This window comes from Protopterus annectens, chromosome 1.part0, assembly GCF_019279795.1.
Source record: "Protopterus annectens isolate FY-2018-M chromosome 1.part0, PAN1.0, whole genome shotgun sequence".
Lineage (NCBI taxonomy): Eukaryota > Metazoa > Chordata > Ceratodontiformes > Protopteridae > Protopterus > Protopterus annectens.
In genome coordinates this window covers 1,269,171,983-1,269,196,327 of record NC_056725.1, presented here as the reverse complement: position 1 = coordinate 1,269,196,327, position 24,345 = coordinate 1,269,171,983, and the positions used below count along the sequence as shown (strand labels likewise).

General features: G+C 42.9%; 1 protein-coding gene across 2 annotated transcripts in view; it reads left to right on the top strand.

The window, feature by feature from the left end:
- Positions 1 to 24,345, top strand: part of CEP162 (centrosomal protein 162) — a 2,095,315-nt gene that overhangs the window by 123,759 nt on the left and 1,947,211 nt on the right. For both annotated transcript variants that reach the window (XM_044066152.1, XM_044066151.1), the window contains exon 4: positions 10,074 to 10,226. In XM_044066152.1, the coding sequence (XP_043922087.1) occupies positions 10,074 to 10,226 (153 nt within the window). The remainder of the gene's footprint in view (positions 1 to 10,073; positions 10,227 to 24,345) is intronic.

Here is a 24,345-nt window from a genome sequence, read left to right as displayed (position 1 = left end):
CACCTTTGGGAGGGAAATTGGCTCTATTTTCACAAAATTGGCACATCATAACAAAGGACAAATGGATTCTGGACATTATTACCCGAGGCTACAGATTTCATTTCCACACTTTACCTCGGATGAGAGGCATGCCAAATCTGCCTCCAAACCAATGGGCAGAGGCTCAAATGCAAATTTCAGCTCTCATGGATATGAAAGCAATTCAAAAGGTACCTACAAAAGAGCAAGGTCAAGGTTTTTACTCAAGACTGTTTCTAGTCCCAAGAAAGGAAAAAGCCTGGAGGTCCATCTTAGACCTCACAATTCTGAACACATACCTGGAGGTACCCAAATTCAAAATGCTCACTCTACAGCAGCTCCTTCCCATGCTGGGCAAGGAGTCTTGACTGGTAACGTTGGACCTCAAAGAGGCATACCTGCATGTCAGGATTGCAGAAGATACCTCAGATTTTTGGCAGGTACAATGCATTATCAATTATCTGCACTGCCCTTTGGCTTATCTACTGCGCCCAGAGTATTTACGAAATGCCTGGCATCAGTAATTGCATATTGCAGACAACGAGGAATACAAATTTACCCATATCTGGACGACTGCCTGATCCAAGCGGACAGCAAGGACATTCTGTTACAGCATCTGGCTTTTGTAACACAGCTGCTCAGTTGCCTAGGGTACACAGTAAACAAAAAGAAGTCAAAACTAATACCCTCGCAACAAATAATATTCCTGGGTGCCAGCTTAAATACAACGGGCCAGATGGCTTACCTCACGCCAGACAAACAAAGCAATTGACTCAATACTTCAAAAAGATAGCAATTTTTACCCAGCTCACTGCAAGGAAAATCCTGCAGGCATTGGGGTTCATGGCATCGTGCATTCAACTAATCCCATATGCAAAGCTGCATATGATAAAATTACAATGGTACCTGAAAAGTGTATGGTCTCAACACGGGCACAGCCTCGAAACAGATATATACCTATCATTCCCTGCCTTCAAAAAGAGTTCCTATGGTGGGCTCAAGCATGTCAAACAAACAAGGGTCTTCCTTTCGTCTTACCTCCAGCAAACCAAACCATGACAACAGATTCTTCGGACTACGCCTGGGGAGCACACATGGCAGGACAGTGCATACAGGGCAAATGGTCTGCAAAACAAATGCATCTTCACATCAACCAAAAGGAGATGCTAGCTGTGCAAAATGCCCTGACAGCCATCAAGGACCTCTTGCATCCAGGACAACTTCTAATAAGGACAGACAACACCACAGTTATGTGGTACATAAACAAACAGGGAGGAACACACTCCTACCCTTTATGCAGACAGGCTATGATCTTATGGAACACAGCTTTGACCTACCAAGTACAACTACAAGCACAATTCTTGCCAGGAAAGGAAAACATGTTGGCAGACGAATTAAGCAGAAACATGGCAGACCCCCACGAGTGGAGACTACACCCACAAGTATTTTCAATGATAACTCAAAGATGGGGATGTCCAGACATAGATCTATTTGCATCCCCCAACAATTGCCAATTACAAAAAGTCTGCACAAGGAGTTCTCACTCCCTAGCCTGGAAAGTGGATGCTCTGTCATTCAGTTGGACAACACTGACAGTCTGTGCCTTCCCTCCACTACCTCTATTGACCAAGGTATCATTGAAGGTCAGATCAGAGAGACCACAAATGATCCTCATTGCTCCGGACTGGCCACGTCAGCACTGGTATCCATTACTAAAGAACTTGACTCACAGCCCTCCATGGATCTTGCCTCAATTCCCACTACTGTTGACTCTATCAAACCCGTCACAGCCAGCTCAGAATTTTAAATTTATCTGCATGGAGAATTCCTTAAATTATCAATCAACATTTCTCTAAAAGGACGTCCTGAATGTAATTATGGAGGCCAGGAGGCCCAGCACCAGGAAGACTTACTCAGATAAATGGAAAAGATTTTGTGCATGGCACCAGGCTAAAGGTCAAAATCCTTGGATTCCAAACATTCCTCACATACTGCAATACCTAACTGAGATGCTACACTAAGGCCTTTCCTTCTCCTCCATTAAGATCCATGCTTCAGCCATTTCAGCTCAGTATAATACGGATCCCCCAATTTTCTCACACCCTTTACTTAAGACAGTTTCTCAGAGGGGCTAAGAATATAAGACCCCCCCAGAAAACCACCACCACCAACTTGGGACCTGAACTTCGTTTTAGAAAAGTTAACACTACCTCCTTTTGAACCAGCATTCTCAGCAGAACTACAATACTTGTCTTGGAAAACAGCCTTGTTACTGGCTATTACGTCAGCACGCAGGGTCTCAGAACTACAAGCACTTATGGCAGTGGAACCTTTCATCATTTTCCATCAGGACAGAGTCTCTTTACGAACTAACCCTACCTTCATGCCCAAGGTAGTATCCAGTGTGGCTTTGAATTAGACCATTCATTTACCCACCTTTTACCCTAACACACAGAATAAAGGAGAAAGGCTCCTTCACTCTTTGGACATTCACAGACAGCTACGTTACTATTTAGATAAGACAAAGATCTTCAGAAAAACTGACCAACTCTTTGTATCATATGCTGCAGGTTCACAAGGAAAGGCTATTTCAAAACAGACCATCTTCAAATGGATAGCACATTGTATCCGCTTTTGCTACTCGCACCATGGGAAGGCAGTGCCTGTCCATATTAGATCCCATTCTGCCAGGGCTACTGCAACCTCAGCAGCCTTTCTCAGAGGGGTTCCAACCAAAGACATTCTGGAGGCAGCTACTTGGAGTTCAGTGCACACCTTTACCAAGCACTACAACCTTCCATTATACTCAAAAACCAGGGCTGGTTTTGCCACTGCAGTTCTGCAGGGCATCCTAGCATCACCTAACCCAGTTTAGTACCAGCCACCCTTCCATAGCTTTGGGATTCTACCCAAGTGTGATGACTGCAGCAGTATAGCACGATGAACATAGTACAGTTTTGTCCCTACCATAAATGTAGATGTTCGAGTGGTTGTACTGCTGCAGTCCAGGTTACCCTCCCTCCATCCCCTCTATATACCAGGGTGTTGGTTACAACTCCATGTACTTCAATCTATTGGATGCATGTCTATATGGTGTATTTGCTAACAGCTAGTACTATTGCTTATCTACTAAAGTATTGTTGCATAGCTATTGTATTGCCTTCCTATTTAGGGGCACCTGACATCTGGGGCAAGAAAAACTGAAGAAAATGGCGTCGGCTGTCTCTTTTATACCCCTGTTGCACTGACGTCAGGGAAGATGCGACAACCGACGCCGGACCAAGACTTTGGGATTCGGCAGACTGCGGGGACCGCCTGACGACAGGATAACCCAAGTGTGATGACTGCATCAGTATAACCACTTGAACTTCTACATTTATGGTAGGTACAAAACTGTACTTTCTGGTGAAGTTTTGTTTGTAGTAACATTTACATTGTTGGAGTTTCCATTTCTAATGTGGTGATGTGACAGAAGCAGATTTAGAATGGGCTTGAAGAAGGTGGTTAGAAATGTGTAGGTCTGTAGGAATTTCTTTGGGCTTGTACGTACTACAAAATATGAGGTGGAAGTGACACATAAAACTGACTGCTAAATACCTCGATGGCAAAGAAAGATGTTCATTAACTTCACTTTTTAAGAGAAGCTTTGGGTCCCGGTACTATGTTCTGCTGCATGATAAATAAGAGGTTTGTGATCATAGGGCATTTTTTCTCCACAGACGAGATTGCAAAAGGACAGCGTAAACTTAATCTTCCATCAGATAATATGGTAGCTGAAAAATGCAGTCTTGATAATTGTTTCTAAGTCTGCATAAGGGATAGCTTTTCGAGACCTTGGCTTGGTCTCGCACCAGTTCATATGAAACATACATGAAATGTTTTCAGTTGTGCACCTTGCTTTACATATAAATGGACCTGACATGCATTTCTGCAAGGCTTATCCTTGTATTATGTCTTTCACTGATTATTTTTGCAATATTCTCTATAAGTACTGTGCCATCATTTTAATGTCTTGAGAATGTGATGTAGTTTAGAGCATGTTTTTATTGAGCACTGCATCTGATGTCATTTTCATTTGTTCCTCGACCTGTGGATTTCGAATCCAACACTGCCACTTTCCAAACTTAAGATTTAAAGCTCAAGCTCCTCCTCATCCCATAATGCATCATTCCCCCAGATTACCTCAAATCTTCTTTGCTGCTCACCAGAGAAGCATTGAGATTTCGTTGCTCCTGTGATTGTTGGCTCAAGAGTTTGTGTAAGTTGGCTATCAGCCAGTCTTTTTGTCCTTGTTCACTCTTCCTTCTCTTCCATTATGTATGTATATCTACAAAGTTTTGTAGTAGTTTGTAGTATATAGGTTAGTTCCTGTGAATTATTCCATCTGGATAGTCTCTTTCTTTTCTAGTTTTCCTTTCTTTGCCTCCCTTTTCTCTTCTAATTGGTTTGTCATGGCTGAGAAGCCTGGTAAACCTTTGGGGTTTAAAAAATGCACTTCCTATGGGAACAATATTCCCTTATCTGATTCCCACAGGGAATGTCCATTTAGGCCAGGCACAGCTAGACAGCGCTTGCAGAATCTGTGGGGGAGTTTATCCATGAGTGCTAACAGTCCATAGGAAAAAGCTGGTCTTGAAGGGCTTGCTTCCTCCTTTCACTTCTTTAAAACCTTCCACTTCAGGGGCTCAAACCCCTCGTTAGAAAACTCAAGGAAGACTGGGAACATAGGATGCATTCCCTGAGCGTTCATCCTTGGAGATGCTTAAAAAGGCACTAAAACGTTCGGATCTGAGGTTGTCTGATCTGATTTATGTGTTTCATCTCCCTCGGCTTCCCATGCTCCACCTGTATCCTCAGAGCCGGGTGTTTTCTGTGTGGAACTCTCCTCCCAAGGAGGCCTCTCCCAAGCTAGTGTCCAGCCCACCTTCTATCTCCTCTGTCATGTCTATGTAGCTTGTCTGAATGTGAGGTGGATAGATTGATAATTTCTCAAGGCACAGATTAAGGTGGGGGTTCTGCCAGCTCTGTCCCCTTCTGGATCAATGGCAGACGGTCTTCTTTTCATCCTGTGGCCCCTTCTCCAATCCAGCTTTCTGCTTCAAGTTGTCAGATCCGATGGGCCCAAGAACGTCCGATCTGATGGTAGTTGCCACTTTGAGTCCAACTGTTTCCCTGATGCACTGTGCTCAGACAGCTTCTGGGCCCAGTGTATCTCAGAAATGAAGCTTAGACATCAGGTCTGGGGAGTTGACTTTGACTGCAAGGCTTTTGAAGCTGCTTCCCTTTGGGGCTTCGGCATTTGATAGCTCGGTGCCAGCTCCCCCCTTGGAGCAGAGGATTGCAGGGGCTCTGGAGAAGACTGCTGCAATGGCTTTGGCTCTGAAGGAATGCCGCTCAGATCCTCGTCGTCCTTCTGCCTTCAAGATGGTGGAGAGGATTCTCAACCACCCTAAGGGATTCCCAGTTCTTCCACCATCTGATCTGATCCCCACCCCTATGGAATCTTGAGGTCTCACATCTTCTACTGGGACAGCTGATGCTGCAAAACCCCCAACGTCTTCCTGCTGTGGAACCCCATTTTTCTTCTGATACCTCTCTGGTGTATCCCACCGAGGGGTTCCCCAGAAGAACTGTAAAAGGAGATACCTGGATTCCCCACAGGAGTCTGTCTCTATGGACACTGACTTCAAGGAAGGTGAATCACGACTCGATGTCTGGTTTACGGACATCTTAGAGATTCTCCATCAAAAGGGTGGATGGTCCTCCCAAAGCCGTAACCCAGAAGAGTTAGTGATCTTGGAGGCCTTTGGCACTGGCCCGTCTACATCCTGGGTGTCTTCCCCCCTCCCCCAGTGGATCCTCTTATTGAGTTAGGTTCCACTAGGGCATGGAAGGATCTGGACACTGTAGAGCCCATACTCAAGTGGGCTGATAAGATACTAAGTGACCTCCTAGATAAACCACACTGCACCAAAGGGATCCCAGTAGATGTCATGGTTGTTGCAGCAGCCACCAAAAAGGAGCTAGCTCAGGAAAGTTCCACTATCCATCATCCTAATAGGGAGTTTAGGACTTTTGACAGGTTTGGCAAGAGGGTTTACACTTTGTCCACATTTGCTTTATAAGCACTGAACTACTTCTCTCACTTATCAGGCTACAGGGAGACTTTAAGTCTTTGATTAAGAACTGTCTAGCTCAGCCCCCGAGTGCACGTCTGAAGAGGAACACAAGATGTTTTCCTCCAGAATGGCCACTCTCCAATTGATATCTAATTTACCCATGAGGCTGATTGTCCATGTGGCAGAAGTCACCTGTAGGGCTGCTGGTTCTGGCATTGCCATTAGGCGCCATGCTTGGATGCAGCTGTGTGACTTTGCGGAACCTTTCAAGGCATCATTTGTCAGTGTACCCTTTGGTTTGTTTCTCTTTGGCCCCACAGTTCGTGACACACTGTCCTGCAGTGAGAAAGATGGAAAGACCTTGTCTGCCATCAGAATCTGTTTTTCTACCCCACAAAGATCCTTCTCCAGGAATCAACATAGAGGAAAAAAACTGTGGATCATGAAATCTCAAGGTCATTTTCAGGAATCTCAGGGAGACTTTTCCCCCCAGAGGTGGGGGGGAGCAGTTACAATGGTGAACGCCACCCCAGGGGAAGAGGGGGTCTGCAAAATCAAGGCTCTCGGGATTCCTTCTCGTACAGACCCTTTCAGTGGTCTTTAAGGCTGCCCTTCTCCGGAAGGAGTCAGGGGCATTTATTCTTGTACCCAGAAGACTGGATAGCCATCACAAATAATCAGTGGGTCCAAAGGATCGTATCCAGAGGATACTCCATTCCCTTTTTAGATCTTCCCAAGCCAAAGGCAATGTGCCACCCAATCAGAGGAAGGCAGCAGTGGTAGAAATCACAAAGCTTCTCCAAAAAAATTCATCCAGGAGGTCCCTCCCGACCAAGTTGGATTGGGCATCTATTCAAGGTTCTTTTTAATACCATAGAAGACAGGGAACCTAAGGCCAATTTTGGATCTAACATCTCTGACTAAATCAGTGAAGAACTTTGAAATTCTGGATAGTCATGATCCAATCCATCCTATGTCTTCTAAAGGTAGATGACTGGATGTGCTCAATAGACCTGAAGAATGCATACTACCTTATCAAAATGCAGAGGTACTCCAGACGGTATCTTCGTTTCAGGCTGGGAGCCAGTCACTACCAGTTCCAAGTGACTCCTTTTGGTCTCACCACAGTGTGTTCACGAAATACATGGCAGTAGTTGTAGCTCATCTCAGACTACAGGGATTACATGTGTTTCCCTGTCTCGACCACCGCTTCAACCAGGCATGTACTCATTCAATCCAGAGATAACCTGTTACAATTGGCTCCCACTCTTGGCATAGCTGTCAACAAACAAAACTCACAGCTCAGTCCTGTTCAGCTGATAGAGTTTATTGGAGCTTATTTGTACATAACAAAAACGTATGTTTTTTCTTTCTCAAGACAAAGTGTTGACTCTGAGACTCCGTGTCTCCCAGATCCTAGCAGTTCTATCACCTCCAGTGAAATTAGTACTGAGGGCATTAGGTTCTATGGCTGCCACGATGACGCTACTACTTACAGCATGCTTACACGAGTGAATCCTACAGTAGACGTTATTGGTTCAGTGGTCATTACATCAACATTCTCTGGCTCAACCTTTAAAACTGTCAAGGGCATGCAAAGATTCTCTTCCCTGGTGGCTTCATTAATCAGAAGTCAGCTAAGGTCATACCTTTGTTTTTCCTCCTCCAAATATCACATTGACCATGGACTCCTCCCAGTTGGGGTGCGGGGAGCATTTTCTGGGAAGGATGGTCCAAGGCACATGGATGTCTCAGGAGACCAATTTGCATATCAACGTCCTTGAGATGAGTGGTTCTTCTGGCATTGCAAGCACTACACAACTTTTCTTCCTCTGGGGACCATTGCAATTCAGATGGGCAATATGTCCGTAGTGTGGTACATCAACAAGCAAGGAGGAGCCAGATCTTTCCCAGTGTGTCGAGAAGCAATGAGAGTGTGGCAATGGGCATTCTCTACCAACTGCTTTCTAGTCATAATACATATTCTGGTGAGTCCAACATTCTAGCGGACAGGCTCAATAAAAATGTACTGATTCCTCACAAGTGGTCTCTAAACCAGTCAGTGGCAAACATGATCTTCCTCAAGTGAGGTCAGCCTTGCTGCAGTCTTTTTGCCTCTCCCTTCAACAACAAATGCAGAAAGTTCTTTGCCTTGATTCCTCCTCAGGGACAGTCCCCAAGAGATGTTCTAGTCCATGCTTGGCCTCTTGGTCTACTGTATGCATTCTCCCCGTACTCTGAATCCCAAAATTGTTCAGAAAGCTCATTGGTTGAAGAGAAAAGTAATCCTCATTGCTTCTTTTTGTCCTTACCAGGTCTGGTTCTCCTTCCTCTGATCTCATCTACGTTATCCTCCATGGACTCTGTAACAACTTCCAGACTTGTCCCAGCCTTCGGAGCAGACTTATCCGAATCTTCAAGGTCTGAAATTGACCACATGGTTTCTCCAGTTCCAGTGATGGCTAGACATTCCAGGCTTTCATCCCTAGTCCAAGAGATTCTGATATTGGCTCACAAAGCATCTACCAGAAGGATACAGGAGTAAATGGAAAAGATTCTACATTTGGGCTTAGCAGAAGCTAATGGATCCTTTTACGGCTCCAGTTCCTGTGATTTTAGATTTCCTGGCTTTCCATTTACAGAATGGAGCCAGCTGTTCCACGGTGAAAGTTCATTTGGCAGCCTTATCACATTTCCACATTGGGGAAGACTCTTCTTCTCTAACTTCTAAGTTATGCAAGTTTTTTTTTCTCAGAGGCACCTTTTTATTTCATCCCCCGATCAAGGATCCACCTCCCCCTTGGGATCATACTTTGGTTTTACAAGCTTTGGTTCTCCCCCCTTTGAAGCAGCAGCTAAGGTAGATCTAAAGTTTCTGTCTGGAAAACGGCCTTTTTAGCAGCTCTTATGTCAGCAAAGAGAGTTTCTGAGCTCCAAGCCCTCTCTTCTAAACTTCCTTATTTAATCTTACATAAGGACAGAGTATCTCTGTGGACCGATCCATCTTTTTTTTCTAAAGTGGCCACAGAAAGCAATCTCAATCAGTTCATTAATCTTCTGGTTTTCTTCCCCAATTTTCAGAACAAGCGTGAATACATAGGCAATTCCATTTTTATCTAGACAGGACAAAATCCTTCAGAAAAACTGACCAGCTGTTCATATCATTTTCAGAAGTTAGGAAAGATACAGCAGTTATTAAACTTACTCTGGCCAGATGATTACGAGATTAGATCTTTTTGTTTTATTCATCAAAAGGTATGCCTTTGTCAGGGCATGTCAAAGCTCATTCTGTAAGATCTATGGCGACTTCTCAAGCCTTTTCCTTGAGAATATCAGTTGATATTTGTGCAGCTGCCTCTTGGTCAAGGTTGCATACCTTTATTTCTCATTACAAACTAGACATCATTTCCAGGACTAGAGCTGCTTTTGGCTCTACGGTGCTTCAGAATATCCTTCCATGAGGGCCACCCTAGGTTTGTGTAGCTGGGGACTCTGTCCAATAGATCGAGGAGCGAATGAAAATGATATCAGATAGAGAGGTTATGTTCTTACCATAACGCTCCGTCTGTATTGTCCATTTTCATTCTTCCTTGACCTCCCCACCCTCCTTCCCCCTGGCCTTTTCTATGTAGACCTGACGGAGTTAGGAACTGTGGTTCCTGTAGTTCCTGTGTTGAGCTGCTGAACCTTTCTCTTCTTTGACTATGCAGGTACTTTAGCTGTGAATTTTTAGCAACTTGATCTGAGGTAATCTGGGGGAATGAGCCATTATGGGATGGAGAGCTTTGAATCTTATGCTTGGAAAACTGCTGAGTCAAATCCAAGGTCTGATTTGAAACCCACAAGTTGAGGAAGACTGAAAATAGACAACATAGATTGAAAATAATGGTAAGAACATAACTTATTTTTTAATGAAGTTGTTTCTATTTTATTTAGGGATAACTGGTCCTGGCAGAAGCTTTATGAAGTATTCAAAGGCCTCTCAGCCTATTGCAGAGGTGGATGAGGAGGAGATGGGAGAGAAAACACCATTTGAAAGAAGAGGGAATGTGTCTGTGTCCATGAGCAAAGACAGTTTAGAGACTGAGGGTAAGCAGTCTTCAGTAATTCAGTGCTTTTGTGATAATTTTCTAAGTGATTAACTTACAGTAACTGAATCTGATTACCTTCACTTGATTAACAAAGCATTCACAGAAGAGTTTTAACAAGTGATAGGCTACTTTTGGCTCAGTTCTATCTGTTTAAAAATAAACAAAATAAGGCTCTCTGATAACCATTTCCACCTTGAACACCATTTATTTACAGTGCACAGTAAGGCTATCAGAGTGCCTTATTTCGTTTATTGGTAATTGGCACTTTTTCCTCCTTTTTATTTGGTTTTGGTCTATCTGTTAAAAATGGTAACCAATTTGTATGCATCTCTGTCTCTCTCTCTCTCTCTCTCTCTCTCTCTCTCCCCCTCGCTCTGTCTTACAATTGCTTGTGTTCCAACTTGTGTGTCTCATCATGGATACAGGGTGTTGGGAAGGGACACCTGATGTCCCCTCAGATTTTGTGCCTTACTCCTTTGTTATATTTGCCTGTACTTCAGACACTGCATTCCTGCAAGTAAACTTCTGATCGCAGTAAAGGAAAAGTGGTGTTAGATTGCAGAATAGTGCGACTTCACTTTAAAAGTGTTGGTGAGATGGCATCACGTTTGTTAGATGGCATCACCTTGATTATCATTTTAATGGAGTGAAATGCAATTTTAGTTTAAGAAAAGCCTTTCCTTAATAAGACATGCAATTTGAGTGTAGTGCACTATTTGAGTGTAGTGCACTATCTGTCCTTCTTGCAGTGGTTCATGCTGCCTTTTCCAAGTTCCATTTTTCATGTTGCCTCACTATGCAGTATGCTAGTATATCATAAGAGTTGTCACTTTCCTTGTAGATGTTGCCTTAGAAAATCCACATTTCAAATATTGCTTACAAATTTTGAATTGTTTTTGATGATAGTCACTATAACAAAATATCATAATGTCTGCTTAGAATCCTGCAGCTATGCTGATGAAGTCAGTTTTTGCTAGCACTGAATGTCCCTCTTCACAAGCCAGAGCTAGTCTTACACTAAAGCGTTTGCTAATATTGGTTGGTACAAAGAGCAGCATTGGCTGATGCCAGCTTTAGTTCTTTTTCTTTTTTTCTTTCCTTCTTTCTTTCTTTTTTTTTCTGCTTTAGAATTGTTCATCACTTGACTGCATGTTCCATTTGTAGGTTATTTTCTACTTTATCCTGGTCTAATTTTCTTCCTTTACTAAATGCAAGACATATTGAACTTGTATTTTGAAATATTTGAATGAACATTTAACCGTTAATTACTTTTTGTAACAATAATCAAGACTTCACCTTTGAAATCCATTAACAGTTGTGCTTTTGATAGACAAATTGCACCTGAAAACCTTTGCAGCGTGTTTTGGATGAGGTTTCTTCTCAAGCTGTAAAAAAGATAGCATTTTAAAAGATTAACCAAAGTCATGAAAGAAGACTTGAAACATTTCAAGTATTTCTGTTATAAAATAAACTTCATGGACTCGAGAAAAAAGAATTGACAAACTTTAAGCAATCAGATGAGGTCAAAGAGCATTGATAGAAATCAGAAGGAGGTCCTTCTAGCACGGCAGGAAAAAAAAGTAGACTCCAAACCTGAAAGGTAGGCGACAGAATCTGAAAATCTCAAAATTGAAAGTTTACAGTAATTTTAATGGTGGTACATTTTCAGAAGCTCGTATTACTAGAATTTTGCAATCTATCAAAAAGATGACCACACATTCCTCATGAATGAGAGCTTTTAGAAGAAAAAAAAATAATCCTCAGCCCTGAAGCAAACTTAAGAACCATCACCATCTTAAATAGTGCTTTTAAATAATAACCAGGTAGTTTGTAGTTAACTTCCACTTGTTTGAACCAATGGGGTATGAACAAAAATCCTCTCTTAACTTCCATTTCCTTCAAATATGGGTGCTTGGTCCATAGCGATACCTGCGCTAGTCTGGGACACTGCACACATCTAGACTGTTCTTCTTTCGGCTTTTCCCGGTTAGGGGTCGCCACAGTGGTACTCCGATCCGCTAATGATTGGCAGTAGATTTTTACAGTGCCGAGGTGCCAGCCAGATGCCCAACCTTCAAAGAAGGCACGCCCATTCACGCATGTCTTTCAAATGCCACTCGGCCGCGGGGAGGACATGCAGAGTCCACACAGAAGGAGCTCCAGCCGAGAATCGAACGGGAGAACCTCTTGCTGTGAGGCAACAATGCTACCTCTGCACCACCGCGGCTTCCATACTGCACACATCTAGACTATGACTATATATTGTAGGTTCACTGAATTCCATTTCCAGCTGATGCAAGTTCCATGCCATGCACAAACTGTGTCACTGCTTTATCACGAACATTACTCCAAAATGTTGTAGGTTGATGTAGGCCCTCTAGCAAAAATCATTTTCAAGCTATCCTATAGCGGTGCCCTAGGCTAGCATTTACTCCCAGCTGTAGGGAGTAAAAGTTAAAGAAAGAGGTCTTTCTCACCGTTCTAAGGAGGTGAAATTTCATATGGTCAGATTCAGTCTACATGAGGCTGTGATATTGACCATAATGATGCATATTCATAGTATTGTTTTCCCTGATGCCATTTCCTTTGGGATGCCATTAATTTATTAAATAAATATATCATGATTTATGTAGTTTGCAATGTACTGTACTTCAAGAACCATTATTGCCATAACCCTATGTAATTTTCTGCCATTATATGCACCTTTATTTGTGTGTGTGTGTGCGCATGTGTACGTATGTGTGAAAATTATGTTTCAAGGATGTTAACAGTTGACCTCATCTAATTGTAAGAAGAAACTTATTTCCATAATCAGGGAAGGGGATATATCATGTATTGTCACCTTTTTTCTTTTCTACTGTTGATGTTTATTTGTAGGATTATTTGTGTCGGGAGGTTTCAGGCATAGACTTTCAGACAGAACAGGATCAGACATTACATTCTGTATATTATAAGTTACTCAGAGATGCAATGATAATAATAATTCAGGTTCTCCAGTGCTGGAAAGTTTTTTTTTTTTTTTTTTTTTTTTTTTTTTTTTTTTTAGGGAAGGGGTAATTGTACCTTTTCAGGTTTCATGGTATTCATAGGAGTTTCAGGGTCATTTTAGTCTAATAACCATATAGGCTTTGCCAGTATCCACCCTCAGGCTTAATGTCTTTTCTCAAGGAAGGAGAGGTCAGTTAGTCCCAGGGTAAATTTGAGGGTACCCATCATCCAAGTTTAGTTTGAAGCAAAATGGTGTGTTGTATTGGTTTAGCTTAAGCTGCAGGATTAGTATAGTCTGAAGGAGATGGAGTTGGTGATACATTTGTCTGTCTGTTCCAGTCTGTTTATCTGCTAATGGAGGTTCAGATTTCTGATTTTGTTGTTTGCTGAGCTGTTAGACTTACTGAGATACAGGAGGGCAAGGAACACTGAATCGCTAACAATGTGATAAGCAAGGCACAATTCCCACCTTAGTAGTCTGTAAGTCAAACTAAAAGAAAGAGTGAGTTTTTACTGATTGGTTTTGCTGTGTGACCTTTTCACTCTTTGCAAAATATCCCAACTAACAAACTAAAACAATCACCCTAATGGTAATGGACATCAGCTGGGTGTAACAGCCCTGTGTTTCTTATGCTTAGTCAAACACTCTGCTTGTGCTGTGCTGATGACGTCATAGCAAGGCCAAAATATGCATATCCACAGCTAGTGGGGTTTGGCTTTTTTGGCCTGAAATTGTCCATTGAAACGACCTAAAAAGAAATAGGTCATGGGCATTCAGAATCGCCATATAGTTGAAACACCTGATTTTCTTTGTGTTTCACTGTTGCAGTCATCACATTTGGGTTTTCTGCTTGCAATAGCCCTCAGTTGGCCTGATTATCAAAGTCTTGGGTCCTGCGTCAGATGCTGTCTCATCTTCCATGACGTCAGGTAGTCAGGGGTATAAAGCATGCAGACGACGCCATTACATCAGTCTTTCTTGCCGTGCGGTGCTCAAAGAAGAAGCAGTTCGCAAGTGCCGGTCGGCCGACTCCTGAAATTTTTGTTTTCGAGTTTCAGAACCGAAGTCTTCAACTAAGCTAAGTACCCCATTGGGGAACCTTTTTCTTGCTCTAAACCAATGTCAGTAAAAGTTAACAATTGTATTTCTTGTGGAAAGCAAATACCTCATAAAGATTTTCATTCGTACTGCATTCCTTGCTTAGGCCCAGACCACGACGTACCTTTCTGTTGGTTTTGTGCCTTATTCAAACCATGAACTATTCGTCGTCTGTTTATTTACGCTTTTAAATATTTTGGTACTCGGTTCAATTATCCAGAAATGGCTTTGGTAAGCCACTCAACATTCCAAAAAATTCAAAGATAGGTCCAAAGCTGCCGACGACACTTCTCCTAAGCTAGTCGCCAGTTCGCCGATACTCGGTGAGGTGCTTTCGCAGACCCTGATACCTGCTACTTCAGATTCGCAGGCCTCTACTGAGACAAATTTGGAGTCCGGTATGCCGCGAGATGCTTCTGGAACCTGCAGATGTCTCTACCTTGGATGGGTCTGGAGCCGCTGTGCAGGCACCGGCTTCTGAGGGTGTATTCAGGCCTACTGACTTGCATATTAAACAGACACCATCTTCTTCTTCAAGGCCTAAAACTCGATCCATGCCTAGAAAACAGACGCCCAGATTGCATGGTCAGGCCCCTATGCCTAAAAAAACAAATGAAAAGAATGGCTGAAGACCTTATTACTCTAATCTGGGGAAGCCACCCTTCCCCCTCTAAGAGACCTAGGACTGATTTTCCTTCTGATTCTTCTGATCAGGACTCTGAAATTTCTGTTTCCTCTGATGACAAGGATTTACCCTTATCTACCTATGAGGATTCTGATGCAGAGGACTCCATTCCCTCTGCTTCCCCTACAGAGGATTTCTCTTTTGGTGAAATCTTGCATACTCTTAGGGAGCATTTCCGCTGGGAGAGCCAGGATTACTCTGACTCCAAAAAGAGGCTTAGGGATTTCTTACTCCTGCTCTAACACAGGCGTTTGGCCATCCCTCCTGTACTGGACATTGTGGATGTTGCCTTCTCTGAATCTAGTATGGCCCCTGACTCTCTACCTCCTGCTCCCAGAAAACCTAGGTATTACAGGGTCCCTGACTCTCACAAGTTCCTTTTTAAAAATCCTACTGTGGATCCTGAGACTATTTCACAGTTACCCAAGGGCATTAAGGCTACTACTGCCAAACATCCTACCCCCTCTGATAGAGATTCCAGGGCGCTGGATAGATAGGGTAAGAAGGTATACACTTCTGCAACCTTGGCCATTAGGGCCTTAAACTGCCAGTTTCATATGTTAAAGTATCAGCAGCATGTTATTGGATTGCTTAAACAGAAAATGATGTTGATTCCTGACTGTGCTGAAAATAAAGATTTATGGGATTTAATGCATTCTGCTGAACAAGTTGGAAGACTTACTTTGCAATGTGGTTTTGATTCATCAGAGGCATCTTGCAGGGCTGCTGTCACTAGGTCTGTACTTAGAAGGCATGCTTGGCTTAAGGAGCAATCTTTGCCAGATCATGTTAAAGCTAAATTGCTGGATGCTACCTTAAACCAAGACCGCCTGTTTGGCAACAGAGCAGAAGAAGTACTTAAAAAGATGGAGGAAAAAGCTAAATCTATGCACACTGTTAAAGATTTTCTGCAAGTGCAGCCTCCCACATTTAGTAGGCATTGGCCCTCTAAGAAGAATTGGTCCTTTCCTGCTTCTTCCAGGCCTTCAGTCCAAACCCAGAGCCAGCAGAACACCCAGGCTTCAGTCCCAAGGTACTCACAGGATTAAGCAGAGGGGGCTCCCTCTTCCAAAGGAGGGAGTATTAAGACTCCCCCTTGTGGTAAACTGTCTCAATGACAAGCCCGGCACAACTGACTGTTCCTTTAGGGGGAAAGATTGCCCTGCAGGCAAAAAATTGGGAATTCATTACCCAGGACAAATGGGTTTTAAAAATAGTTTCCTAAGGATACAGATTCGACTTCCACTCCTTACCAACCCCAAACAGTTGGCCAAATCTACCCCCAAATCAGTGGGCAGAGGCTCAAAAGCAGGTTTTCTCTCTTTTAAGCATCAGGGCTATTCAGCCTGTCCCAGAAGAAGAATGGGGACAAGGTTTCTACTAAAGACTTTTTCTGGTACCCAGAAAGGACCATTCCTGGCATCGTATCTGGACCTGTCTGTCCTAAACACATTTTTGGTGATCCCAAAATTCAAGATGCTAACTCTTCATCAGCTGCTTCCTATGCTAGGCAAAGATGCCTGGTTGGCAACGCTAGATTTTAAAGGAATCCTACCTGCACATCCCAATAAGCGAATCTTGCAGAAGATACCTATGCGTCAAAGCAGGCTACATGCACGATCAGTTCTCTGCACTGCCCTTTGGCTTCTCTACTGCACCCAGGGTATTCACAAAGTGCCTAGCTCCAGTCATTGCATTTTGCAGGCAAAGAAATATTCAAATATACCCATACCTGGATGATTGTCTAATTCAGGCAGAAAGCCAGGACATACTGTTAATTCATCTGGCATTTGTAAGGAAATTGTTAACTTCTCTGGGGTACACCATGAATGAAAAGAAATCACATCATGTACCCTGCCAACAAATTATATTCCTGGGAGCAAGCTTGAATGGCCTACCTTATGCCAGAGAAACAAGTTCATTTGACAGCTTACTTCAAACTACTGGCCACAAAGGCCCAGCTATCTGCAAGGAAAACACTGCAAGTCCTGGGGTTCATGGCTTCCTGCGTTCTACTAAGTCCATATGCAAGACTGCATATGAGGAAACTACAATGGTATCTAAAAAGCCTATGGTGTCAACATTCTCGGGATCTAGAATCAATGATCCCTATCATACCTTGTCTACAGATAGTTTCTTTGGTGGGCAGAGGCCTGCCACCAAAACAAGGGACTGCCATTCACTCTACCCCCTGCCACCCAAACCCTAACAACAGACTCAACAGACTATGCATGGGGGGGCTCACTTGGCAGGGAAGAGCATTCAGGGCAAATGGAACCCAAGTCAAATGCACCTGCATATCAATCAAAAATAAATGTTAGCTGTGCAGAATGCTCTGACAGCCTTCAAAGACCACATTCTTCCAGGACAATTATTGATAGACAGACAATACCACTGTTATATGGTACATAACAAGGAGGGAGGAACCCACTCATATCCTCTCTGCAGACTAGCCATGGCTCTGTGGAACACCGCCTTGAGCTACCAAGTGCACCTACAGGCTCAATTCCTGCCAGGAAAGCTAAATACACTGGCAGATGACTAAGCAGAAATCTCATGAGCCCACACAAGTGGAAACTGGAACCAAAGATATTCAACATGTTGAGAAACAAATGGGGGAACCCAAAGAAAGACTCGTTTGCCTCCCCCCAGAACTACCAATTGGACAAATTCTGCACAAGGGCTCTCCACAAACAAGCTTGGAAAGTGGATGGCCCTGTCCTTCACCTGGAAAAAACTTTCAGTTTATGCCTTTCCCCCTCTGCCTCTCCTCTCCAAGGTACTACTAGAGATCAAACAGGACAAACCAAGGACCATACTGATTGCACCAGACTGACCATGCCAACACTGTGGTACCCCCTCTTGCACAGTGTGTCACTGCTGGCACCATGGCACCTTCCTCAGACTCCTGCCCTGCTGTCCCAGCAGGAGGGCCATATTCTGCACCCACAGCTTCAAACCCTAAACCTGGCAGCCTGGCTAATTACCTGATCTTTCCGTTACCATCCCTCAGTAAGCAAGTGATGGATGTCATTCTGGAGGCAAGGAGGCCTAGTACTAGAAAATCCTATGCTATAAAATGGAAAAGATTCTGTTCCTGGAGCCAAACTCAGGGGATGGGCACAGCTGCACCTAATTTACCTCAGATTCTTCGATACTTAAATGAGATGGTTCACAAGGGCCTTTCCTTTTCCTCCATCAAAATTCATGCCTCAACCATTTCAGCTCATTACAATACAGAACCACCCCTCTTTTCTCATCCGCTGCTGAAGCAGTTCCTCAGAGGGGCCAAAAACTTAATGCCACCCAGGAGAGCCCCTACTCCAGCCTGGGACCTTAACTTTGCATTGGAAAAGCTCACTTTTATATCCCTTTGAGCCAGCTGCAAATGCAGAGTTGAAATTCCTTTCTTGGAAAACAGACTTCCTTCTAGCCATCACTTCACCAAGAAGAGTGTCTGAATTACAGGCTCTCATGGCAGTGGAGCCTTTAATCATCTTTCATGTGGACAGGGTGTCCCTCCGGACCAATCCCTCCTTCATTACCAAGGTAGTATCCAGTGTGGCCCTTAATCAGTCCATTCATTTGCCAACCTTTTTTTCTAATCCACAGAACAAAGGGAAACTAATACTGCACTCCTTGGATGTGCACAGACAACTTTAGATTTTACTTGGACAGGACTAAACCTCTCTGGAAATCTGAACAGCTGCTGGTTGCATTTGCTGCAGGGGCAGAGGGGAAGCAGACCATTTCTAACTGGATAGGCCACTGCATTCATTTCTGCTATAAGCACCATGGAAAACCTACCCCACAGGGGATAAGACCACATTCAACCAGGGCTGCATCTACCTCTGCAGCCTTTCTCAGAGGTGTCCCTACAAGGGACATCCTAGAAGCTGCTACCTGAAATTCTGTACATACCTTCACCAAGCATTACCACTTGCCAATTTTTTCGAAATCCAGAGCTGGCTTTGCCACTGCAGTCTTGCAGGGCCTTTTAGCTGGTCCTAATGCTGTCTAATTATTTATTTATTTACATTTGTTGACCGGGAGTGTCCGACTGGACGTAGGTCCATTTTCAGCAGAGGCCCGGGGAGAAAAGCTCCACAGTTAAAATAAACAGACAGTAGTTACATTGGATTACATAGCGATTAACAATTTAACATAGCAATTACTTATAACATATTTACAGATGAAGAACGTAGTACATCACAGATAAAGATTCTAGTTGTCTACTGAAGTACATAACGGACACTAACAAATGTTACAATGAGAAATTCCTGCTGTATAATAAGTACTAGGCTTATGAGCATCTGAGCTTGCTATAATCAAGGTAGTTAGTGGAGTGGAAAGAAAGGTAGTGGTCGGATGGGGTTGGTGATATTAGAGTGGGAGTTGCAAGAGCATAGCCAGCATGTTTTTAGGTGCGTTTTTAGTAAAGTTTTGAAGTGGGTGCATGATGGTACGGAGGTAATTGTGGGTGGAAGGGAGTTCCATAATTTGGCTATGGTGCAAGAGAATAGTGCTTCACCAGCAGAGTTATTGGCTTTAGTAATCTGCAAGTGATTTTTGTTGCTGGATCTTAGTGGTCTGGTGGTGCGATAGGGTTGGAGTAGATTCTGGAGGGATGGGACATTTAGTGGATGGTTTACTAGTTTGTGGGCGAGTGAGAGTTGATACCACTGAAGGAGGTGAGGGAGTTCAAGCCAGCCCAGTTCAGCAAGTGAGAGACAGTGGTGACTATGGTAGGATGCCCCTGTGGCGAATTTGGCGATTTTGTTGTAGCAGGTCTCTAGCTTGTTTAGATCGCATTGCCTTAGGTTGGTATATATTGAAGAGGCATAAAGTAGGGTGGAGATAAGGTGGGAATTTGCTATTGAAATCTTTGCTGCTTTGGTGAGAAATTGCATATTTCTGTAGAACGCTCTTAGTTTTTTGTGGACTTTTTTTATGGTCATGGATATGTGAATGTCAAATTTTAGTTTGTCTATTTCCACTCCTAGCAATTTGGTGTGTTCAGTTGGGTATATAGTGGTGTTGTCTTTTGCTGTGATGTTAAAGTGAGAGTTGTTTTGAGTATGTTTGGTGGGTTGGAAGAGGAGTAGTTTAGTTTTGTTTGTGTATTAATTGGGCATCGGATAACCAAGTTTCAACAGAGGAAAAGGCTTTCTGTGTGACTTTTTGCAGTTTGGGTAGGGATTGGGCTGAGCAGATGATGGTTGAGTCATCTGCGTATTGTATGAGTGTGCCATGTTTGGTGGCAGAGGCTATATTATTGGTGTAAACAAAGAAGAGTAGGGGTCCAAGAATGGATCCTTGGGGAACCCCTATGGAGACGGGTAGTTGGGGAGATATGTCATTCTGCCATACAACAGATTGTTGGCAGTCAGGTAACTCTGAAACCAGTTGGTGACTGATTGAGAGAAGGATAGGTTATTGAGGACAGAGATAAGTTGTTTGTTTTGGGACCATGTCAAATGCTTTAGATAGGTCAAGGAATGTAGCAGAGGAGAGAGAGAGACATTGTTTTTATGCTGAAGGATAGTGTTAGTAAAGGAGAGTAAGGCAGTGGTGGTGCTATGGTTTGGTCGCAAACCATGCTGAGTACTGGAAAGGAGGTTGGTAGTAAGGAGGTAGTCTGAGACCTGAGAGTGTATGTATCTCTCTAGTATTTTGGAGAGTGGAGAGAGAATAGCTATGGGGCGGTAATTGGTTAGTTCTGTGACGGGTCTGCCTTTGTGAAGGGGAATTATATGTGATGCTTTCCCCGGTGTGGGAACGTAACTTTTTGACCGAGATCATTTAATCAAGATGGATACTGGATAGGCCAGAGCATCAGCTGCGATTTGTATGTATTCACTTGGGTGGTTGTCTGCTGCTTATTTGGTGGGTTTAAGTTTAGTTAAGAGTTTTTTTTATGTTGGAGGTAGGTACAGGAGAAAAAGAGAAGGCAGAATTACCTCCTCTCATCCTTAGCTTTGGGAATCTACCCAAATGTGATGACTGCAACAGTGAAACACGAAGAACATAGTACAGTTGTGTACACTTACCATAAATGTAGATGTTTGAGTGTATTCACTGTTGCAGTCCTGGTTATCCTCCCTCCAGCCCCCTAACTTCTATTGACTATACCTCTATTCTTGTTTGCTATCCTTAAAGATTTTTGGTGCATTTGCTATTCTGTTGGAGGTGTAACCTTGTATATAATTGCTTCCCATTATGGGGGCACCTGACATCTGGGGTAAGAAAAACTGATGTAATGGCTTCAGCTGCATGTTTTCTACCCCTGACTACCTGACGTCCTGGAAGATGAGACAGCATACGACGCAGGACCCAAGACCGACCGACTGAGGGCTACTTCAAGCAGATAACCCAAATGTAATGACTGCAACAGTGAAAACACTCTAACATCTACATTTATGGTAAGTGTACACAACTGTACTATGTTCATAAGGGTCATTTGTATATATCCCATGTTCCTCCAGTAAGAGGTTTGTGAGGTCACTCAGTGGAAGTTCTAGCTTGGCTGGAGTTTTCATTTAGTTTTTACTGATTAGTCTATAAGTCGCAGAATACTGGCAAAGACTTCCAGCCTGTCCTGGTAACTAGGGTTCATAAGACTGGAGAACTTTTTAGTTAGGAGTCTCTGGGGACTTTTGAGTTTGTTGATATGCTGAGCGCAGTACATGCAAAAAGGATAATTGTACTTTGTAATGGGTCTAATCAGCCTTGAATATAAGGGAATGATAACATCTTTGGATTTAGATGAAATGCTTTTGCTATTACTTGTGCTAAGTAGAAGTATTTCCTGACTACAGTTGCCACATGATGATCAAAGGAGAGGGAACAATCATCACAAGTGCTCACGTTGCTGACTACCTTTTTGTTTAGTAAACTAGGAGTATTTGTATTGCATGTTGTGAGAAGGGGTTATTTTCCAGATGAGATACTACTATACTTTTTCACTTTCAATTTAAGTCCATTATCCGTGCATCAAGTATTAACTAGGTTAAGCTAATTCTGAAGGGTACAGATATTGGTGGGGTTCTTGGCAATTGTACCCAGTTTCCAGTCATTTGAAAATTTGGTTAATCAGAGGCTCTGGCTGTCAGTTTTGAGATCAAGTAAGTAGATGTCAGATAAGACAGGACACCGTACAGACCCTTAGAGGGCTTCATTAGTTACCTCAGCACTATTTGAAGAGGCACCTGACAAGCACATTATGTGGGCTATGTATTTTAACCAAGTGGCTATCCACTTTACCACATGAGGATCTATATGTAAAGCTATCAGTGTGATTACAGGCCTGACATGGGAAAGGGTATCAAGTGCTTTGGACAGATCGAGATCAGTTTTGTGAACAGCATGACAACAGCATCTTGTATGATTCTCTCTATGAAGTTAAATAGATTCAGCTGGTGTGATCTCCCTTTGACAAAGCCAGATTGTTTAGGGTCAAGCCTATTGAGATTTTTTATGATATAATGAGACTGGTTACAGTATACTCCATAGCATTACAGGTCAGTCTCAAAGGTCTGATTGGTCTACTTTCCAGGCTGTGTGGTGGTGGACACTGTTATGGAAAGGCATCACTACTACAGTGCTGCAGCAACTGGGAACATAGCCTGTGGCGGAGTTAAAAAGTCTGAGGAGTGATTATGCTGTTTAGTTAGCATTCAAGTTTGTCATCAGGTTCCTTGGATGTGTGTTGTCTTTGACAACAACTTAAAGAACATGTTTTTATTGATAATATGTGGTGTAAGGGATTTCTAGAATAAGTGCTGTTTGACTAGGGTTTTTGGGGATGAAGTTTGTGGTAAACTTTTTAGCTAGTATGTTTGCACCATCATTGTGGTTCAGAGTGGGGGAGTCCCATTAAGGATAAATTCAGAGCAGCTAAAGAAGGACTTATAGTTGTCCTTTGTTTCACTTTGCTACCCTCTTCATGGGTTGTTTTTACTGGTCCTTTACAGTTTTTTTCAGTTCCATTGTGAGATTCTTTTATAGTATATTCATTCTTACATTCTGAACTTACTGTACAGTTTAAGGAGTTTTTTCCTCTTTTTATAAAATGTATTTATGTTGGTGCATCACTTGGGCATTGGCTTTTTAACTTCTTGTAGTTATCTCTAGTTGGGACTGCTGGATCTATACATTTGTCTACTAGACATTCACTCCTTACACTCCTTAGTGAAGCTGTCTGCTGTGTTGGAGTCAGAGGAGTCTACGTTGTAGGTAGATGTAGAGATTTCATCATATAATTGCATGACATTCACCTTTTTGAAATCCTGAAATTGAGACATTGGTTACAGAGGGGTATGGTGGTTTTCAGAATATATGTCAGAGGTTTATGGTCTGACTTTACTAGAGGAGGAGAAACTAGGGAGTAGAATACATAGAGGCAGTGGGTTTACTATCTGCTTGTTCTACATAATTCCTATTTATCCAAAAAAATCTCTGGCCATACCCTATGTTAGAAGTATAGGTGTTTCAGTCTTTAGTGAGTAATTGAAATATCCTATGAATACAAAGTTATTGCTAATAAAAACTTCTTCTAAAATTTCATATAATGTAACTTGAACATCTGTGGACAGGGAAGGAGTCCTACAGCATGCTATAAGCTGTATGTCCTGTTCATTGTAAATTGAAGTTCTTTGATCTCAATTTGTGGGTCACTACTTTTGTGCATGGGGTTATGATTGCAGGAAGAGAGGAATGGAAGGAAGTATTTATAGTACAGCTGTATGAAGATCTTTTATTAATAACAGACAGCTAACCTTAGTCCTGAAATTTCCAGTATTTACCCTCCTTAATCCCAATTCTATCATAACTCTTGTGACTCCCCCACTCTGTGCCAGTAATTAAGGATCGTAAATCCCCACCACTGACTGTAGAAGGACGTTAACTTGGAACAAAAATGGATGCACTCAGTATTTCCAGATGCAGACCTCTCTGCATCCACCACAGTTTCCCTTAAGAGCACACAGGGAACCCACTCAGCCCCAGGGTCTGGGTTTCTCTCTGTCTCTCCCCTTTTCCCCAGTAAGGCTCCCCACTGGCACAGCTGCATAGTTAAGTCCTCAGCTGAGTGTGTAAGTCAAGTCCACCAGCACTCTCTGTGAAAGTAGCTGACACACAGACGTGCACAGACACACACACCTGACCTGGGAAAGGCTTGCACAGATTTACTAGTAATGCCTCTTTCTGCCTAGACTATAATGTAATTAACTTGCTCTAGACACCCCAAAGCCAGCTACTCTAAGTCTCTTGCAAGGATACCTAGTTATACTGAGTGAAATTAATATTAATACAGATGGTAATGTTGACCCAACAGCCAGGCTTCAG